Raw genomic sequence first — 22628 nt, 5'->3', positions numbered from 1 at the left:
GCCATCTCTCCTGTCCCTCCCCACACCTAATACTGAACCCCCTCCATTCCCCTCCCTCCCTCCATCTGCCTCCTATGACTATTTTATTCCCTCTTCTAAGTGAGATTCAAGCATCCTTGCTTGGACCTTACTTCTTATTTCCATTCTTTGGGTCTATGGAGTATACTGTGAGTATCCCAATGTCTAAGGTGCACAGACAACCTCGGATTTTCCAGCCCTCTCAGTGTGTATTGCTTATTTGAACATACAGTAGAAAGAAAACACACAAAGTTGGTGTGTTGAAAGAGTTACCTGCCCTTCTGGGGTAGCTTTCAGTAGCAGAGACCAAAAGGACATTCTCAGACACTAGACCCGCTGTGCAAAGACAGGATGTCACATGACAAAGGAGACCAGCACGAGTAAACATTTAAGTAACAGTGTCCCAAACAAGCTCATGTAGAAAAAGAACAAGGCTATATAGCAAAGAAAGAGAACACTCCTCCGAGGACTGCAGCAAAGGCAGAGAAGTATCCGCAGGTACTGCTTCAAAATGAACATTTCTCTCAGCAACTTACTGTTGTCGCCTGTTAATGCCCCCTCTTCTGGAATGAGGGCATAGCTTTTTTTCCGTAGAGAGACTGATTTTTAAAATGTATCTGATTTTACATTATAGATATCCCTAGTCACCCTCGAGAGTAAACTATAGTAAACTTCTGTGGAGGCAGAAGGGAAGATTAGGAACTGGTCGACAGAATTATTTTTTAAGAAAAAGAGACTCGAGCAATACGAGGACTGGATATGAAGGTGTGTGTGTGTGTGTGTGTGTGTGTGTGTGTGTGTGTGTGTCTTAACACCCTGTTCAGTATTTAGTAGGGCACATACACTTACAAGTGAGTAAGACAATATATTAATGATTTTGCAGTAATTTTTTTCTTTTAGAGATAGAAACTATTGTGCTGAGGATAATCATTCAGAGCTCTTTGATCTGTATCACGCACACTCATATACATGCATACACACACATATACACAGAGAGAGACAGAGACAGAGAGATAGAAAGAGGAGAGAGAGAGAGAGAGATAGAGAGAGAGAGAGAGAGAGAGAGAGAGAGAGAGAGAGAGAGAGAAGAGAATCCAAAATTGGAAAGAAAGGAAATGAGTTGAAAGAGAAAATAAAGAAGGAAACTGGGTCAGGGAGCGGTTCAGATGACAGTGACTGAGGGTTTCATAGTTGGGAGTAAGGTGGGGATGGAGAGGGGGCAGGGAGGAGGGAGTGTCCCTTGTGTTTTCTGCAGAACTTTGACAAAGACTGGACAGCCTACACTGTGTTGGGGCTATGGGGACCCTGTGAATACCACCTAGGGAGCCGCTCCTCTCATTCTGGGTAAATTCTGATGTTGGTAAACTTGTAAATTTATACACTCTGTTCTAAAAACCAGTGACATTCTTCTCTTTGTAGGATGACCTCATTACATCAGGTGTTATATTTTACCTTTTTTGCTTCAGTTTCTAGTGGTAAGTGTTGCTTTATTTATTTTCTCCCTACATAATGTTTTTATTATTTGAGAATTTCATACAATGCACCCCATCACACTCACTTTGCACTCCTCCTAAGTTCACCCTCCTGCCCTTGAGCCCTCCCTCAATACCCCCCTCTTGAAAAACACCCCCGTCAAGTCCAATTTGTGTTGAGAATATACTCTTGGGAATATGGTCAAACTCCCAGTGATCAGCCTCTTAAAGAAAACTCTTTCCCTTCCCCCATTTCCATCCCCACCCCCTTACCCAGTCAGAAGCCATCAACTGTGAGGAGTTACACTTCAGCATCTTTATCACAGTTTTAAAGGACTCTCTTCAATATTTAACTATGACCTAGAAATAGCTCATTCCCTGGCCTGCAGTGTGGGAAACAGTGTAAGTTCACAAAGAGAAATTACATTCTAGTCCCCATATATTGTAGAATAATTTCATGCTGTGAACTTCAGGGAAGGAGACAGAATCCTTTATTTTCCAGTTAAAGCTCCCTTTTAATAGTTCAAAAAAAGAAAGAGATTTAAATATAGAATTACAAAGAGTCTACACTCATATCATCTGAATGCTAGTTTTGTCTGTCTATAGAGTTGCATCTATAGCTACCTACACATTACAGTGATTCCTAAGAGAAATAATAGAAAGAGACAACTCAACTCACTGATTAGTATTCCATAAGGCATTCTATCCTCTCTCTCTCTTTCTCTCTCTCTCTCTGTGTGTGCACGTGTGTGTCTTTCTGTGTCTCTCTGTGTCTCTGTGTCTTTGTCTCTGTCTCTCTCTCTGTCTCTCTCTCTGTCTCTCTCTCTCTCTCTCTTTCTCTCTCTCTCTCTCACACACACACCAATTTCAGACTGAAAATCTTATGGAAATATTAATACATGGCTTACACACTTGGTTAATTTAACCATTGTGACTATGCTTCCATTCTATATTTTATCCAGTAAATACAGTCGTTTACTATTCAGTAAAATGAAATGGGAAGTTACTTCATCAATACTGATCTTAACAACTTAGTGTATTTTTTACCCCAGGCTTATTCTTTATTTGAAATAAAAAATGTAAGCACTTTTAAAGATAATTTATTTATGTTATATTGAATGCCTGAGACTGTCACTGGCTTTTAAGTGTAGTTAGTTCTTTTTGGTGTGGCATATATGAACAGTAGCAGATCTAAAATAAAATAAACATTATGTAACAGGTTAAACTATAGAGCTTATAGCTTCATTTTTCTTTATGATTAGATCAATATTCAGGTTATTCCTTCATTGTCAGTGTTTTGCAATCCCATTGTTATTTTTGCTGTACTTTTGTTTTTGTTGTTGTTTATTTTTGCTTATGAATATATATGCAAATATAACTGACAAAATATCATCCATTGTGGTTGTATCATGCTTAAAATCCCAGAACCTAGAAAGGTGGGACAAGATGATTGAAAGTTCTAGGCCAGGATGGGGCTACATAACAAGGTTCTGTCTCTCTCAAAAACTGTCTCAAAATCAGCTGGACCAAACCATCCAATGCATATATTAAAGAAAAATAAATGGGAGGCTAGGGAGATGGCTCAGTAGTTAAGAGCGCTTACCTCTCTTGCATGGGACTCAGTTCAGTTCACAGCACCCATGTTAGGTATCTCACAGCTTCCTGTAACTCTAGATTCCAGAAATTCAGCACCCACCTCTGGCTTCTGTGGGTACATACCATACACACACACACACACACACACACACACACACAGACACACACACATGTAACATACATATGTACACAATAAAAAATTTTAATCTTACTTTTTAAAGAAAGAAAATTAAAAGACCAGTTACACTGGCCTACTGTGGCAAAGCTTGCTTAATTCCAGGAGTGAGGTGCCACTTTAATCTAAAAAAGGATTAAATCAATGGATTCGATGTAGACTCAAAGGAAGTGAAAGCAGAGACTCCTACAGAGACTTGTCATTTGTCTTCCTGCTGTCGGGCAGAGTGCCAGCAAGGTAGAAACATTTGAAGCACACTCAGCCCTGTTATAGCACAACCTGGGTACTCATCAGTGAAGAGGAGGTTAAACAAAATATAATGTTACAGTATGCTCGTGCAATGCAAAACGGGATATTTTTCAGCGTGTGAGAGGAAGGAAATTCTACCTCACACTGGGGCATGGCAGAACCTTCATGGTTTTATACTAAATGAAGTGAGTCGTTTACAAATGATTCCACTAATGTTTGATGCCCAGAGATGCCAGTTTCAGAGAAACAGAAGACCGAAGAGAACTGAGCAGGGTTTAATGCTAATGATCACTTAATGTGTACAAATTTCCAGTTGGAAGAACTGAAGCAACTCTAGAATAGTGGTGGTAATAACTGTACATAATGTACGCACTTCACTCCACAGCTCCACAGACCTGAAAAAGGCCGAAGTGGCAAATTTTCTGCCATAGATATTTTGCCATAGAAAAAACAAAATTAAAAATAATCAACCACATTGATACATGCAGCAAGTTTTTATTTAATGTGTAATATTTAGTATTTTTATCTCAATAAAACTTTACTCCTAATAAAATAGGTTAGTAAACTCAGAACTTTCCCAATGACCAAACAGTATTATAAAACAACAACAAAAATTAGAAAAAAATTCAAACCAAAAATTTTCAAAAAAAAAAAATCTCATACATAATGGTGACTGAAATAGTGTTTCCCTGAGGTACTGGGTAGGGCAAGAATATCCACAACTTGGCTGCTGTGGACAGGAAACAGGGAGCAGAGAAACACAAGCATCTTTGGATGCTGTCTTAGGGTCCATCATGGACATTCCCGGGACGGGTACAGCTCTACCTTTGGTTGTCTGTGAAATCTCATTACAGATTTTGATGTTTCCCACAGCCTCACCAGCATGGGAACTTATTCACAACTACCACGTTAGGTTAGGGAGTCTGCCTATGTGTCCATCAGTGGATGAATGCATAAAGCAAACACTGGATGTATGCACAGTGGGGGCGGGGAGAAGGCCTGTTCTGTTTTTAGCTCAGAAGGTTGTTTATTTCCTTTTCACTAATTCTTTGAGCACTTCATACATTGCGTTCTCCTCATACCCACCTCAGTCCCCAAACTCCTCCCAGGCCCATCCCCATCCCCCATTCCGTACCCACCCAACTTTGTGCTCTCCTTGTTTTTATTTGGTCACAGTGAGGAATGAAATTGAGCCATTTGTGTGATGATGGCTGCAACTGGGCATCATCATATTCAGTGAGATAGGTCAGATTGAAGAAGATAAATGTCACATTTTCTCAAATTTGTGGATTCTAGAACCTTATCTGGATACATAAAATCCAGTGTGTGTGTGTGTGTGTGTGTGTGTGAGAGAGAGAGAGAGAGAGAGAGAGAGAGAGAGAGAGAGAGAGAGAGATGAGAGGTGATGTGACACACTCTAGGCCCTAGAGTCTAGAGGAATGAAGGAGAGAAAGAGAAGATATGAAGAATAAATATCGTCAGAGTACACAATTCCTGTCTATACAGATGCCCTGTGAAACCCACCACTATGCAATGAACATATGCCAATAAATGTGTTGAGAGACTATCTACTGCCACATCCCTTAAACATTATATTAGAGATCCTACGTACCACAGTAAAACCCTTCCCATGAATATGGCTATGTACATAGAAAAACTCAAAGTAATGAGTGCACTGACTAGCTCAGGCTGATCAGCAAGGCGTCCACACAGTCGATGCACCGCCAGGAGTGGAGTCACATACTTGTAATCTCGGGACTCAGGAAGCAGAGGGCACATTTGAGGCCCTACCTCAAGCTCTTCTGTTCAAACTCTTCAACAAACAAACAGGAGCCAACGCTCACCAGTACTGGGATCTGTAGTACTGAGATTATGAACGTGGATATTATAGATTAAGTGATTTGATTAGTGGCTCCATTCTAAGCAAAACTGCACATTACGAATCCTTTTAAAAACAATTCAACTTATCAAATTCTGGTGTTCTGCTTGACAAGAACGTTTTAATGTGTTGTGTTGGCTTCGTTGTAAAACATTGAATTTCTTAAGAGTTAACAGATAAACTGTGAGGTGGGAATAGACCGTCAGCTAGCTAGAAGCAGCCATAGTGTGGTTTGGTGGGAGACAACACAGAACTTAAAAGAAGTTTAATCTCCATATAGCTCCTTGCCAGTAGTGGAGAAAATCACACTCCCTACCAAAACTCTGTTGAATTTCGGAGATGGATCTGTGGTGAGGTTGCTCTTCCTCCCCACAAATCCTTTCAGCAGCCTCATGGACACTGTGGAGTCCATCCTTGGAATGGCTTTTCTAAATGTGCATGGACTGAAAACACATAGGGTTACTGGTGAAATTCATTATATTGAAATATTATTAGCTAAAATGGAAAATATTCAATACTGAATTAGCTGTGGCTCTGAGTTAACACCTTACACAACGAGATTTAGTGGCGTACCTAAAACTGAATAGAAATAACCAACAAATTATTGACTTATTGATGAATCATAAGAATGTGATGTATCATCATCACATACCCGACAAATATTAATCCTGTTAATTAATTACATTGATAATACAGGTATGTATGTACCACATTTCAGTTACAGGGTCAATGAAAAACCACATGAGCTTTTTTTTTGTTTTGTTTTGTTTTGTTTTTTGAGTTTATCAGTTATCTAAGTCTTACAAGCCTCACAGGACAGTTTTGACTGCTATGCGCTTACGATCCTCTCAAGACATTTACTGATGGCTGTTACAGCAGTCCATATTTGAGTTAGATTTTATTCTGGAAGTACTTCCATGTAAGCCTGATATTTGTTTTCAATGTTATAAAGAGATATAGGTTAGCAGTATCTCTCCATGGGCATGTATGGCTACACGAAGAACTGAAACCTTTTATTCAGTCACTAGTCAACAGTCCCTTAAAAGGTCACATACTGTTTGAATTACCAGGTATCTCTTCCAGCAACCGAGGACTTTTGAATTTTTATGCAAATGGGCTTTTAAAAAATAAAACTGATCTAAGGTTTTAGCTAAATAGAAGTCAATGACTTTTTCCTGGTAAATGTTGGTAACGAGTCCATTTTTAATGTTAACATGACATCATACAAGGGGCCCTCAGTCTTGGCTTTTAGTTTGTTGCAGTGTCAAAACAATGAATGAATGAAAACACAGCAAGCCCTTGCTGACCAAGAGGGGTTTCTTGAAGAGCATGTGTTGCTGGCCAACTGAGAAATCACTGAGTTGCTCCTGCAGCCTTCTCAAGACAATCACTCATAAATGTGATGCCACCGAGGCTGCCGTGTTGTTTGTGATTTATATTTCCATCTGAGGCTGTTCACTGAAGATGCTAACCCCAAGAGCATTGACCAATCTGATGTTTGAGTTCAGGCACTTTGCAATGACTTTTTAACAGACTAGGTAAATGACATAAGTGCCCACTAAAATCCACATTAATGTGTGCCCACGTTTATCTTTGCAGAATGTGTCAGTAAGGTCTTCAAAGACATCAGCTTTCAAGGAGGTGACCTAAGTACTGTTTTCACACCGAGTGCCACATACTGCCAGCTGGTCTGCACGCACCACCCACGGTGCTTGCTCTTCACGTTCATGGCCGAGTCATCTTCTGATGATCCTACCAAATGGTAATGGTTTATGTTTCTCTGAAGAGGAATTCTGAGGCCAGTTACTCACCAATGCGGATTACCTACTTACAACCCCCTCCTGTCATTTTACAAAATGGGATGCTAGCGGCTGAAAAGTGAGTTTCCTCCCACAGAAATACTAAATAGTCCAAAAAGATGGCACTTAGGCATATTTGTGGAAAACTGTAATGCCTCCTGGGACCTCAATCTCTTTTTAAAAAACATATTATTTATTTAATGTATATTAGTACATCATAGTTGTCTTCAGACACACTAGAAGAGGGCATCAGATCCCATTACAGATGGCTGTGAGCTACCTGGGATGCTTCGGATTTGAACTCAGGTTGCTGGGAATTGAACTCAGGACCTCTAGAAGAGCTGTCAGTGCTTAACCACTGAGAAATCCTTCCAGCCCCGGGATCTCATTCTTAAGGTCATATTTTTGCTCTTCTTCCATGGTTTGTATTACATTCTTTTCCCGTTGCAGCTATTGGTTAATGATTGTCAGATTATCTAGAACTTTCTTCTAACCTTTCGATTAGAAAAAAAAATGTTTAAAAAGCCACTTTAGAAAGTATTACAACAATTTTCCACTCCCTCCAATATCCTGTCATATTATGTGGTTTTCTCGGCTCCCACCAGTGGTTCAATAAAGCATGAAGACTTTTAAATAAAATGTTAGTTAGGTCTTTCATTGGGGCAGACTCTCAGTTCTCTCTTCTCTAAACTTGTCCTGTCTGCCATGTAGCTAACTCTTTTATCTCCCTTCCATTCCTTTCCCTGTCTGCCTCTGAATCTCCCACCTCCCACCTCTGCTTTAGTCCTCTCTCTCTCTCTCTCTCTCTCTCTCTCTCTCTCTCTCTCTCTCTCTCGTCTCCCCCCCACCCCCCACCCCCGCCCAGTCATTCCACCCTTGTATTTCTTGTCCCAGGTATTGGCTGTCAGATCTTTACTATAACCAATCAGCAGTAAGACGATGATGGAACATCTCTTTGGTTGCCTTTTGGCAATGTGGGCTGTTTGGGCAGCTGTGGAAGGACAAGCACTTACAAACCGAAAGCTGGTGATGGGCCATAGAAATGACGATACCAAAAATCTGTCAGAACTTAGCCCTTTGCCAGTAGAGTAATCAGCAATTGAAAATACAGAGACACGCTTTAATACAAAATAGGGAAGGTTACCCCAACACTGTCATGTTTGCCGTACCTGCCTGTATGTAGTGACAGATGAATACTGACTGTGATTTTAAAATATAGCCCTGAACCTCTAAATACTTCAACATGAATTTCACTATAAGGAAACTGTAAGAGGCTTAACAAAGTCTATAACATCACATACTTGAAATGTTAATTTTAGTTGTTAAATTCTCACCAAATGTCGCAGGTTCTCTTCGGCTGTGTTTTCCTCTCTACTCATATTTTTAAAATATTAGATATTGCATCCATTTCTGTCTCTATGCTACACTTGAAAATTTAATATATAACCTTTTATGCAAAATTAAGTTGCCAATATCTTTGTTATTGCTGGTTTCTCAGATAGTTACATATTGCCACAAGCATTAATTATTCTTCTGAAATCTAGAACAGAGATTGGCAAGACAGGGATAAAACTTTAGGCTTCGTTGAACCAGATGCAAATAGAACATTCTGTATTTCTAACACTATTTTATAATGTAACCTTGTGTGGGCTAAAGGGATTGCTTGGTGGTGAAGTTCCCTGGTTGCTCTTCTAAAAGGCCCAAGTTTTGTTATCCCAGCTTTCAGAGATTTGCAATCATTTGTAACTCCAGCTCCAGGTGATTCAATGCTATCTTCTGCCTTTCTCATGCATGTGAACACACACACACACACATACACACACACACACACAGAGAGAGAGAGAGAGAGAGAGAGAGAGAGAGAGAGAGAGAGAGACTTTAAAATGTAGCCATGTAAAAAATAGAAAACCATTTCTGTCTCAAGGACAACACTAAAACGGTAGATTTTAAGCAACGTTTTAGCAATAGGTCAGAGTCCATCCATTCCTGTTCATGTCCTGTTGGAACGGAGGGTCATATGTGTTCTTTCAGATGTAGGGATGTTGTAATAAAAGGCAAGGTCAAATCTTGCTAATTAAACATTTGTTTTGGCAGGAAACCCAGTCGTTTGTCTCCTCCTCACTGACCCTAGGATCCACTCTTTGAAAGCATGAATTCCTGCTGAATAATGTTATTTTTATTTTATTTTATTTTATTTTATTTATGTCTTTTAAAAAAAGAACAGGTTTGCCTGCATCCTGAAGGAAAGTTTCACAGAAACACTGCCAATGGTAAACATGACAGGAGCCGTTTCTGGATATTCCTTCAAACAATGCTCTCAGCAATTAAGTGGTAAGACTCCTTATCAAATACAATAAATACTTGCCATTATAGTATAGACATGTAATTGTTTCAGATAGTTTTGTGTCTCTAAAATAAAATACTACCACCTAGGACTACACCTCCTACTAAGGAGACATCTTCCTAAGTAGAGGACATGGTTGTCCTCTTTCCTCTCCCCATAAGCACACTGTCACTCACTAACATGTCCTAGCCTCATAAAAGCATGTCACCGCCACTTATTATTTTTCCATCCCAGCCTAAAATTCCATGCAAAAGCCCTTATTGTAAATGCTAATTCAAATCAACAGGAGAAAACGCAGATTGAAGTGGCCCATCTTTTAATAGTGAAACAACTGGCACTTTTCAAAAAGTTAGGGAGTAAACCAATTAACTGGTCAGTGCAGTTTAGGCACGAGGTCAGAAAGTCAAAATGCAAATTCACAATCTTTTCGATTTTTTTAAAAAAATTATTCATTTATTTATTATTTTATTTTATATACGTTGGTGTTTTGCCTCCATGTGTCTTGTGTGAGCATAGCAGACCCCCTAGAACTGGAGTTACAGCCAATTGTGAGCTGCCTGTGGTGCCGGGAATTGGGCCCAGGTCCTCTGGAAGAGGAGCCAGTGGTTTTAATTGCTGAGCCCTCTCTCCAGTCTCAAATGTACAAGCTTAAAGCTGTCCTAGTATAAGAGGCACCTCGGCTTCTGCGTCTCCTAGTGGAAGTGGGAATTACTCCGAGTGAAACAAAACAAAGAACTTACAAGGGAGAGTGGGCAAGAAGCGAAAAGTTTTCGTCGAGAGGTCTAGGGGGCCAGCTTGCTGCCAAGGCAGCTACTGTGGTTGCCCCTGGCTTCTGGTGATGCATAGATTCTCCGCCATTTTTTCCAGCTTGCAGCAAAGATGTGTATGTGAACCTAGACATGAAGGGCATGAACTATAACAGTTCTATTGTGAAGAACGCTCGAGAATGCCAGGAGAGATGCACGAACGATATCCATTGCCAGTTCTTCACGTATGCAACAGGGCATTTTCCCAGTGTGGACCATCGGTGAGTGAGCTGAGTCGGAGCCCCTGAATATAAGCCTACCTGGGGAAAGAGAACCACTGGTTCGCTAGGTATTTTCATCAACTTGAAACCTAAACTCTTTTTTTTAAAACCCCAAGATATTTGCATAATAGCAATCACTGTTTTGTCATGAAAAGGTCATAGCGTGTCTAATTAACAGGAATTTAAGTCATATTCAAATTTCAGAGCTGGAAGCCGGCTCCGTGTGTAAACGCACCACTTGTGCAAGCATGAGAAACCTGAGACTGGATTCCAGCGCGCCAGATGTGGCTCTGCATGCCTTTAACCCCAGTGCTTAGGGCATGGGAGGGTGAGGATCAAGGAGGATCAGCAGGGACTCACTGCTTAGCTCCAGGCTTTTTAAAAAAGATGTTTTCTTCATTTACATTTCAAATGTTATCCCCTTTCCTGGTTCCACCCCCCTGCCCCCCCCACTCCCCCTATCCCATCCCCTCTACCCTGCTTCTATGAAGGTGTTTCCCTACCCACACTCACCCACTCCCGCCTCCCTGCCCTGGCATTCTCTTACACTGGTGTATCAAGGATCAAGGGTCTCGCCTCCCATTAATGCCCCACAAGGCCATCCTCTTTAGCTCCAGGCTTGATGAGAGATCCTGTCTGAAGGGAAAAAGGTAGGGCAGGGACTCTAAAATCCTCCCTTGGACTTCCTAGTCACACCTGTGTACCCACACACCCCACACACCATATACAATACATATAGTGTGGCCTCACAGATTCTGTGTTTCAACGATACTGTAAGCTTACCCAGTATCCTAACTACAAAAGGTATTACATTTTTACTTTGTGGTTCTGAGAGCTCTGGCTTGATCGGCAATGTTCTTCCCAGTCTAATAAATGTCCTGACCTAAAAAGAATCAAAACTTAAAGTTTGTTTCTCTAGCTACCTAGATATACAGTTCTGTTCCTTGCCTAAGAAGTAATTGAAACTGATGTGCAAAGTTTTATCCTGTTTGATGTGGGATTTTTGAACTCTTCCAGGAAGAAATCTGTTATATAAAAATATATGACTAATGAGAGTGAGTGACTAAACTGCATTTTCAGATTTAAAGTTTTATTACAAAAACATATGACTTGTTCTATTAAAAATATTTTAGTTTTATATGTGTGTAGGTGTGTGTGTGTTTATGTATGTGTGTGCCTGTGTGTTTAGATGCACACGTGTGCAGATAACTATGTAGGCCAGAAGAGCCATCTCTCCATCTCCCAAGGTTCATTTTTAGATTTAGGAATCTGACACTATCTAGATTCACACAGTGAACAACTCTTAAGTGATAGCTGGATTTTAACGTGGACTATTCAAACTTCACTTTCCATAATTCTGAAAAAGAAATGGATGGGAAGCAAAGCATTAAGGATGTGTATTAAAATAAGTAATAAAAAATGGGAAGTAGCCTTCTATGGCTTCTCTTTATCTCCCATAAGAGGACAAGTTTTATATCTTAGACGTCACAGAATTCGAACCACAGGGCAAGAAAATGTTCCTAGGGTTTATGCAAAAGCATATTTGGAGGGCTAAAGGGAAGCCATTCTCACAGTCCCCTCACACCGTGACATCAGTCTCCTGTGTGTCCTTTCATGGATGGGATAACATTGTTCCTGAGTCCGCAGGGCCACCCTGTGGTGACAAGAGATGGCAGGATTCAAGCAGCCAACTAGCTCTGCAGGTGAACACTCTTCCGGGCAATTCCTCTGTTATTACAGTCACTTCCCCCCTGCGGACGGTAACTTTTTATCCTCTCGTGTTTTTATACACTTGGAAAGAATAACATTTTTCCGGTTTTGTTTTTATTCAGTAAAATTTGTCTTTTGAAGTACACCCAAACGGGGACGCCAACCACAATAACAAAGCTCAATAATGTGGTATCTGGATTTTCACTGAAGTCCTGTGGACTTTCAAACTTGGGTAACTATCATTTTTTTTTTCTCGATGAGATACTGACACCATTAAGCCCACGTATGTGTACAATGGGTCTGACTTTAAAAACAGTTGATGCTCACTCATAAAATGAATCCAGTAACCTTGTCTTCATGTGATATGCCCTGCCCTGGCCCTCAGGAATTCAAGGAGACCCAAGGGAAGGGGGTGAAAGAATGAAGGGACAAGAGATACAAAGGAGGAGAGCAAGTCTAGGGTTCTGATCAAGCTATCTAACTTTAATTTCAGGTGACAGGTTATAAAGACACAGCAAAACGGGAAATTTAGGCGAGGGTCATTGCTTAGAGCTATCCCACTATTGAATCCTCATTGTCTAAGACCATCCCACTGTCATAATCGGCTTCCAGGAAATACCAGATGTTCTTTGAGTTCCTGGGATCTGAGACAGTGAATGTCCTTTCTTAACCTTGTACTTTACCTGACTAGCTTTTTCTAGAACAGCAGGTAATTTCATGAGGTTCTCTTATAACGACAGGTAATTTCAAGGGTTTGGCTCCCGGCAGTGATACAGTTCATTACGTCCTGGAAAAGATTTCTTCTTAAATTTCAAATTTATTTATTTTTTTTTATAAAGAACAACAATTAAAAAAAATAAAGGTCTTCTGATGAACTTTCCATTCGTAATACAATTTACAAACACTGTCTGGGATGCCTGTGGTGTTGCTGGTGCCTCGCCTTCCTAACACATTTCTTCTGTTGTGTACAGCTTGTATTAGGGACATTTTCCAGAACACAGTGCTTGCCGACCTTAACATTGACAGCGTGTTGGCCCCAGATGCTTTTGTCTGTCGTCGCATTTGCACGCATCACCCGACTTGTTTGTTTTTCACATTCTTTTCCCACGCATGGCCAAAAGAATCTCAGAGGTAAGGAGCTGCAGTTAAGGGCCGTTTGGCCTCTTTATAAAAACAGCCAATAAAAATGTGCTGCATAATCAAAATAGGAGACATTTAAGTAGCTGGAGGTTTCTGGACTCTTTGAGATAGGTTTGAATTGTTGAAAGGGACAGCATCAACCCGAGAAAAGACTCTGGGACCACTGACAACAGGGCAAGGTTCAAAAGTGTTTTTGAAGAGTTCCCAGTGACAATACAATTTACAGCTCGTGACTTGGTGATTGGAGAATTGTCAGGGCCGAGGTTGCTATTAAATGCTTCTCAGAGTTACCTTTACATTCCATACTTACTGTAACAAGTGGTCTTTCTCTTTGGTATATTTTACACGATTTATTCATACCCCTCCCATCCTTTGGTCCTTTAGACATCTTTGTCTCCTTAAAACATCTGAAAGTGGATTGCCAAGCACACGCATCACAAAGAGCAACGCCCTTTCTGGGTTCAGTCTCCAGCACTGCAGGCACAGTGTCCCAGGTAAACACTGAAGGCATTCCCTCTCCTTGAGCTCCGCAGTCCTGAGGAACCAGGTGACTGTGAAGACTACACACTTAAAACCTGGCATGTGCTTTGTTGTCTAGTATTCTGCCATCCATCCTTTTACAACGACACTGATTTCTTGGGAGAAGAACTGGACATCATCGATGTGAAAGGCCAAGAAACCTGCCAGAAAATGTGCACCAATGCTGCCCGCTGCCAGTTTTTTACCTATTATCCATCTCGAGGATCTTGCAATGAGAGGAAGTAAGGCAAGCGTTAGGCAGATGCTCGTGGAGCATCTCCTTGTAGATTGTGTTTTGCTTACACGGTTTTGTTTTCAACCATAGGGGCAGATGCTACTTAAAGCTTTCTTCAAATGGATCTCCAACTAGAATACTTCATGGAATGGGAGGCATCTCTGGATACACACTGAGGCTATGCAAAATGGATAATGGTGAGTGCTTGAAAAAATATAACTGAAGTAATATAATAGTCAAAGCCATGTGTCGACGTGAGGCTAGTCTACAACAACCACAGAGGGACAGAAACAGCAGCACAAGCCTACACACACACACACACACACACACACACACACACACACGAATATATTCCCAGCATTCAGGAGGCTGAGGCAGGAGAATCAGAAGTTTAATGCCAGGTTGAATTAAATAGCAAGATCCTGTATTGAAAATGACAACAAAATAGACACAGAAGAGAGATGATTTATAAGTTAACAAATTTAGAGATTTCCCATTATATATATATGTATATATGCATGTATGCACATATAAATGTATATATGTCATTTCAAGTGGCATTTCCTGAAAAGACAGACCCAGAAGGCTGATTTGGTTTTTAAGATTAATCAATTTTTATCTTGTTTTGTTTTAATTCTCAGAAATTAAACTATCAACCAGTCCATTAAATAAATTATTCATTTTCTTCCCACTTGACCTTTCAGTGAAACATAATTATTATATGTTATGGTATATGATATATGATAACATATAAAATTTTTTATATATAATGTCCACTGTTGATCCCTTCAAGTTGTGATATAGCTGAGATTTAATGAACAAAGTGTGATGCTAATTACTCCTTGTGAAAGTTTTAGAAGTGTGAAGCCTTTTGTGGCAGATCATTTGCTATTCTAGAAGACGACTCCATCCTTAACTTTGGAGGATTTGATTTATAGCACATTCAGATGTTGTCTTAGTTAGGGTTTAATTGCTATGAACAGACACCATGACCAAGACAACTCTTACAAGGACAACATTTAATTGTGGCTGGCTGACAGGTTCAGTCTATTATCATCAAGGCAGGAGCACAGCAGCTTCCAGGCAGACAAAGTGCAGGAGAAGCTGAGAGTTCTACATCTTCATCTGAAGGCTGAGAGCAGAATACTGACTTCTAGACAGCTAGGGTGAGGGTCTTAAAGCCCACACCCACAGTGACACACCTACTCCAACAAGATCACACCTTCTAATAGTGCCACTCCCTGGGCCAGCATATACAAACCATCACATATGTTTTGTCCCAACAATTGAAATGCCCTAAGCAGAAAACATGCCTTCAGAATTTAGAGGTTTGATGGCAATCTCTGGGTGACCCTCACTTCTTAAGAAAGTTAATTAAGTTATAGTTAATATCCTCTGTGTTTTGCTCATGATAAATTTACCTAATAAGAAGGAACATTCAAAACAAGTATTGTCTTAATTCTACTTAGTGGTAGGTGGGGCAATGAGAAAAGACTGTTGTGTGATATGAACGTGGTTTAAAAACTGGGACCCAGAACAGGCACCTTGATAAATTGAAGATTACATTTCTCACCTGCTTCTGCCTTCACTACATTTGTCTCTGTTGAATTTATAGACTCTGGCCTGTGGAGATGACAGAACGTGAATCAGTTGTAGATTGATAGTTAAAGGGTAATAAACCTGTATGCCTTCTGATGCATAAATTAGAAAAGTAGGTTACACCGTACAGTATTAGAATACACAATGCCTGTATGTAAGAGGGAACATCTAACCGAGGTGTTTGTCATATTTACTCTGTTGTTGGTCTCTAATATAACTTGACCTTTTAAAGACACTTAGCGATGGATGCCATTAAAAGAAGTATTTCTTCATTCCCAATGCAATGTTGAGCACTATACATTTTCAGCATTCTGTTTGCGCTAATGGAACAGACATCCAGATAGAACTTTTTCTGAAGGCTTACATTTAAGTTACTGATAATGTGTCCTAGTTACTGCTCGCCCATTAGTTATAGTTCTAAACGTTACTGTTCTGCTGATAGGTTGAAAGGCTTCCGAGGGATTTCTCCCTCCACAGAAGGGCCAGGGACAGTGAAGCCATAGGTAACTGCTAACCACACTTTTTCTGTTGTAGTGTGCACAACCAAAATCAAGCCCAGGGTGGTCGGAGGAACTGCGTCTGTTCACGGTGAATGGCCATGGCAAGTGGCCCTGCACACCAGCCAGGGCCACCTGTGTGGAGGCTCCATCATTGGAGACCAGTGGATACTGACAGCGGCTCATTGTTTCTCTGGGTGAGTACCATTGCTGTTCTCCCGGGCTCACCATCACCAGGCATAGGTGAAATCTGGGACTATCGTAATAGTAAATAAACACTTTGAAAATGTAAATGATCCTGTTTGCTAAATTACTTCTCTCTGTGTGGGCAGAGATGACAGTGTAGAAGAGACCAGTATTCCTCATTTGGCCGCAGTAGAACAGGCGCAGTAGCAGAGCTGATTGCTCACCTCTGACTTTTCATTCAAACGAAAGTTATTTCCAATGGCTCCTTGCTGGTTCCTGGCACCAGGTGCACAGGGCCAGACTGAAGCTCACAATTTCCAGCTCTTTGAATCCAGGTCCCCCTCTTCTGTCTTTTTCTGCCTCTGAATACATAGAGTTTAGCACACACCATCAAACCAGATTCCCTACATTGCTTTTCAATATCGGCCAAATGTAGGCAACTTAGCGGGGGAAGTGGGTATCTGGAGGAAATTCGGTTGAGCAAAACTTTTCTGAGCTACTTTTAGTGTGTGTGTCCACTGCTTCCTGACACAGATTTACGTGTTAATTGTTTTTGTTCATTTTTTTTTCCATGCACGAGTGCACACACTTGCAATTCAATGCTCCACTAAGGTCAATAGTCCCCTTTACAAGCGCATATGAGGAAATACAGAAAGTCCCAGTGAGTTTTTTTTTATTCTGTCCAAGACAAGGTTGAGACTCAACTTTCCTGAGCTTGTGGATGTGCTGGAGAATGGAAAGATCATTTATTTAATGTGTTCAATATTAGTACAAGTATTAATCCAGTGCTTTTATTGTAGAGGAAATATGTGACTAAATTTTTTGAGAATAAAATCACTTTTTTTTCTGCCTAAAGGTAGAAACAGTTGCAGAGTATAAATAACTGTGAAACACAAATATCTGGAAATTGCCTAGTGATAGATTCTTTTTCCCACTCTGTCTGTTCCTTAGGATAGAGACACCTAAAAATCTGCGTGTCTATGGTGGCATTGTGAATCAGTCAGAAATAAATGAAGATACTGCTTTCTTCAGGGTTCAAGAAATAATAATTCATAATCAATATACAACGGCAGAAAGTGGGTATGATATCGCCCTGTTAAAACTGGAATCATCAATGAATTACACAGGTATATAGAGTTTTAGCTGGGAAGAGATCTATAAAGATGGCCTAGATAAAATATTCACATTAGAAGAGTCACAGTCTCATATACGGGCCCAGTCAACAGCCAGACAAGGAAGGTCTGGAACGACGGCCTCACTCTGTTGAGACAGACGGTTTTGCCTTAGAATACTAGATCACACTGTGAGAGTGTAGATGGAAAGACTAGCCTTCAGGCTTTTTCAGGTACATAGAATGACATCATTTTATGAAATACAGCAGCAATAAGAATAACGATTGACATTTTGCTTTAGTTCCAAAGGGCTTGACAACATGGTTAAGCAAATGCTACAGGATATTAAACCTTATTAAAATGAAAGTTGGTTTAAAGAGGCATGCCTTACCCTTCTTTTGTCCCTTCTGCTTGGGATGGTTTATGTATTGAACACGTGACATGAAATACATGAGAAAAAGATAGCATGAATATCATAAAGAAAGAAAGCATGATTAATGTCAGGCGAAATAACAATCCTTTCTGGGACAAATGATTGGCTTCTTTTCTGCTTCAGTCAGCTTTTCGCCACTGTGACAAAATGCCCGATGTAACCACCTTGTAAGAAGGAAAGGTAATATGGGCTCTCATGATGTCAGAGGCTTCAGCTTGAGGTTGGGGGCCTCCACTGCTTTGGAGTCCTTGGTGAAAAATGTGCAGAGGAGCAAACTATTTACCTCCTGGATGCTGGGAAGCAGAAAGGAAGGGGTGGGCTCCTAATAGCCCCTCCAAGGGCCACCCCAATGATGTCACTTCCTTTCTTAGGCTGGCTCCCCATCATCTCTAAGCAGTGTCACAGGCTGGGATGAAGTTTTTGAACATGAGCCTTTGGGGAGACACCTCAGATCCAAACCGCAGTGACTCCTGATGACTAAACTGTGATTTTTAAAATTAGATTTTCAGCGGCCAATATGCCTGCCTTCCAAAGGAGATAGAAACGTGGTTCACACAGACTGCTGGGTGACTGGATGGGGGTACACAGGATCAAGAGGTAACAAACCATGCTTCTATTTCTGCTTGATCCTGAATAAAACCATTGCCTTTGTTTTCTATCTAGTCATATGGCCAAAATGTGAGTAAATAACACTACTCAATTACAGGAAGATTGATAAAACGATCAACCCATCTGACAGAAATGTTAAATATGATTAAACCCCTCTGAAGATGGTTTTAACTGGAAACTTTTGGTATGAGACCTAACCCTCTATGTAAAAGTTCTAGCCTGGTCTAATTATTTTGTCTGAAAAGAAATTCTACTTAGTGTCACATTAGTTTTGAACTTAGTAACATTAATAAAATTGTATATACAATAGTAAAAACAATGTCTTCTTTATACTCCATACTTAGAAAAAATGACCTATGAATCAAGCTTAGTAAGTTTTCCTCCTAGATTTTTATGTAAAATGTTGGCATTTAAATAGAATTGTACATACACATATAATAACTATTCCACTAAAACGACTAATACGACCCTTTTTCAGACAAAGTACAAAACACTCTCCAGAAAGCCAAGGTACCACTGGTGTGGAATGAAGAATGTCAGACGAGATACAGAAGACATAAAATAACCAACAAGATGATCTGTGCAGGCTACAAAGAAGGAGGGAAGGATACATGCAAGGTAAGACTGTCTCAAGCAATCAGTTATGTCAGATTGGAGTTAATGCTTTAATGCATTTGTACAAACTGCTCTTCCATCGAGCAATGTTCTGGTGTGCTTTCTGATAAAATACTGACCAAACACAACTCAGGGAAGGAAAGGGTTTATTTAGCTTATAGGTTGCACAGCCCACCATAGTGGAAAGTCAATGTCCAGGGACCTTGAGGCAGGAGCTGCAACAGAGACCCGAGAGGAGTGCTACTTACCGGCTTGTGTTAAGTCTGGCATTCTGCTACTTTTCTTTTGTAACAATGTATTTAACAATTAGCAGTCTGAGAAAATTTCCCAGAGACATGCCCACACGCCAGGCTGATGGCCCCTAACTAGAACTCAGCTGAAGTTCTCTCTTCCCAGGTGTGTGAGCTTAACAACTCAGATTAACTACCACAAGCACAACATTTGGTGGATTTGTTTTAGGTAAACTAAACTCTACAATGGAAAGGCTGAATAAAGGAGAGGAATTAGATGTTTAGATGCTTGTCAGAAGGCCAGAATATTAGGTTAAATTGCTATGAGCAATGCTGATTTAATTTAGAAAATGCCTAAAGTGATCTGGGCATGTGTCTTTTTGTCTCCCCCCTTTGACAGGGAGATTCTGGAGGACCCCTGGCCTGCAAACACAATGGGGTCTGGCACTTGGTGGGCATCACAAGCTGGGGTGAAGGCTGTGGTCTGAAGGAGAGGCCGGGGGTCTACACCAACGTGGCCAAGTATGTGGACTGGATTTTAGAGAAAACTCAAGTGGTATGAAAGAGTTCAACGGGTATCATTCTGTGGTCTTGGAAGATTATTCCATAGAAGAGAACTTGGTGTCTCTGATGAAGACATTGGGATGCCAAATCATCCACTGTAACCAACCGAAGGGGCTTGGTGTATGAAGGAAAAAATAGAAAGAAAACTATTATTTTCAGAATTCCTAATCTGTGAGAATCACAGGTTGTTTTCTGAATCTAACCACTACTCAGGGAAACCAATACAGTAAGGAGATTTTAAAAATAAAAACACAGCAGATATAGAAAAATATCAAGTAGTGGTGCTGTTTGCTGTAGTCTCTGTGAAAAACACCTGAAGTTCATGAAAAAAACAAACAAAAAACACTTCCTTTGCCCACATTTCCTGAGGGTTCTTTTGCTCACATTTCCTGAGGGTTCAGCCTATGGTCTGGTTGGCTGGCTCTATTGTTTTAGTATGAGGTGAGGCAAAGTAATATGGCCACAGGAGCCCGTGGGGTGCCCCAGTCCCACGGAACATTGAATTGGGATCAGAAGACCTGGAAGAGAGAACTGGGGGGCAAGGGTACGCAAGAAACTGACAGCCTGTCTGGAGTCTGATCAAGCTGTCAAATTATAATTTTTTTTATATACACATAGAAGCAGGATATGAGGAGGGGGATGACGTAGGATCTTCTTTGTTTCTGGGGAGCACAGGTGATCTCAGGGGGAGTACAGGTGTTCTCCAAAACAGGCTATTGGCTGGGTGAAGAGTTCACAGAAGAAGCAGGCAGAACAGGTCACTATGTACCTGTCCATAAGATCTATTATTCATTTATTCTGATCTAGGCTAGTACTTTCCCACCAAGGCTACCTGTCCATAAGATCTATGATTATTTGTTCTTATCTAGGCTGGTACTTTCCCACCAGGGCTACCTGTCTACAAGATCTATAGCTATCTGTTCTAGAGTTAGTACTTTCCTACAGAGACCAAGACTTTGTGTCACTAGGCATGTATGGCTGACTTAGGCCTATGGCTGACTTAGGCCATTAATGTATAAACAAGGTCACTCCCAACAGTGGGGAAGGCATTTGCTCAGTTCATGGTAGCTAGGGAGCAAATGGAAACAGGACAATATTGGGGACAAAAAGGGTCCTTCAAGGACATGCTGTCAATCATTTACTTCTTCAAGAGATGTCCCACTGCCTAAACTCCCACCCCTTCCCAGATAGTACCACTGGCTGGAGGCAGTCCTAGCTGGCACTGAGAGAGATCGGGTAAAAATATGGAGGAAACCATATAAAGAATTGTTAAATGCAAAATCAAAACCAGAAGAAATGCAGACAGGAGCTCAAACTGTCCATTTACAAGAATCTTTTCTTCTCTGCCTATGTGAATCCCCATCCTGTGTAAAGGAAGACTGACCTAATTCAGTGATGGGTTTTGAGAAGTCTGTTAGGTGTGTGTGTGTGTGTGTGTGTGTGTGTGTGTGTGTGTGTGCATGCGCGTGCCTGTATGTGCAGGTGCCTGGTGGGGACACTCAACCTTGCATTGTTCCTCATGTACTATCTACCCTAGCTTTTCAAAGGCAGAGTGTCTTCCTGGGTTTTGGTAGGCTAAGATAGCTATCCAGCAAGTCCAGGGACCTTTCTGTCTCTACCTCCCCAAAATTAGGAAGACATGCCATTGTGCTAAACTTAATCTCTCTCTCTCTCTCTCTCTCTCTCTCTCTCTCTCTCTCTCTCTCTCTCTCTCTCTCTCTCTCTCTCTGTCTGTCTCCCCCTCTCTCCCTCTCTCTCTTTCTCTCTCCCTTCCCCACCCCTCCCTTCCTCTCTGTCCCTCCCCCCTCTTTCTTTGGGTGTGAGTGTGCACGTGCACATGTGCAAGCCATAAAGTGTGTGTGTGGGTCAATGGGCAGTCTTCAGGAGTCAGTGCTCTCATTTCATCATGTAAGATCCAGGGATGCAGGGATGGACAGTAGGTGTTCAGGCTTGGTGACAAATGTCCATCCGTACCTTCTTAGCCACGTCCTAAGCCAGCTGTCTAGATTTCCTATAGATGCTGGGAATCAAATTTGAGAACTCAAGTTTGCCTAAGCAAGTTTTTTTTTTTTTCTTTCTGACTGAGCCCTCCAGTGGCCTTTTCAATCTTCTCTCTGCGTTTTCTCAAACTGGTTTGGACAACATGCACCACTGCAGGTGTTTAAGTGCAGACTTCCCAATTTTCATATGCGCCGCCTATAGAAGGGGCAGTTTTCCAGAAAGTGCTCCCTTGAAGACACACCATACTCATTTGCTTGTCTCTGAAGGATCCCAACGTAGCCTGCACTCTTTTGCGGAGTTGGGGGAAGTACAGGTGGATGGAGATATGGACAGACGGTGAGCCAAAACCTACTGAGATCTGCCAGTGAGTGCGAGTTTACAGAGAGCTGAGTAATGAATGTACAGAGATGAATGTCAGGAGCATACATGCTACAGGGGGAGATCATTTGGGAGCAAACATGGCTTTGGTGGAGGCTTCGGCCTCCTCAAACAGCTCACTGTATTCTAAGTACCTGAGTTTTGTCCTGGTATGGGGCAATAATATAGTATTTGGACTGTGCCCACATCCTTTTTCAGTCAGCGTTGATAACTATACAAGTTGTCCAAATGAAAAGTATTT

At 41.0% G+C, this 22628-nt stretch overlaps 1 protein-coding gene across 4 annotated transcripts; it reads left to right on the top strand.

The window, feature by feature from the left end:
- Nucleotides 1–360: 360 nt before the first annotated feature.
- Nucleotides 361–20279, top strand: F11 (coagulation factor XI). Of its 4 annotated transcripts, XM_076914061.1 has the most exons (16): nt 378–516; nt 653–783; nt 1438–1493; nt 6989–7151; nt 9413–9519; nt 10400–10559; nt 12392–12501; nt 13241–13400; nt 13794–13903; nt 14008–14170; nt 14254–14360; nt 16297–16456; nt 17397–17572; nt 18492–18587; nt 19078–19217; nt 19845–20279. In XM_076914061.1, the coding sequence occupies exons 3-16, from the start codon at nt 1439–1441 to the stop codon at nt 20004–20006; spliced, it is 1869 nt and encodes a 622-aa protein (XP_076770176.1). In that variant the 5' UTR covers nt 378–516; nt 653–783; nt 1438; the 3' UTR covers nt 20007–20279. The 4 variants fall into 4 exon arrangements, with proteins under 4 accessions (XP_034376339.1, XP_076770176.1, XP_076770178.1 ...); XM_034520448.2 differs by lacking the exon at nt 653–783 and having other exon boundaries at nt 361–516; XM_076914063.1 differs by lacking the exons at nt 378–516; nt 653–783; nt 1438–1493 and having other exon boundaries at nt 6989–7267; nt 9408–9519.
- Nucleotides 20280–22628: the final 2349 nt, after the last annotated feature.

This window comes from Arvicanthis niloticus, chromosome 16 (assembly GCF_011762505.2).
Source record: "Arvicanthis niloticus isolate mArvNil1 chromosome 16, mArvNil1.pat.X, whole genome shotgun sequence".
NCBI classification, from domain to species: Eukaryota; Metazoa; Chordata; class Mammalia; order Rodentia; family Muridae; genus Arvicanthis; species Arvicanthis niloticus.
Note: the sequence above shows the minus strand (reverse complement) of the source record. Positions and strands in the feature narration are given on the sequence as shown.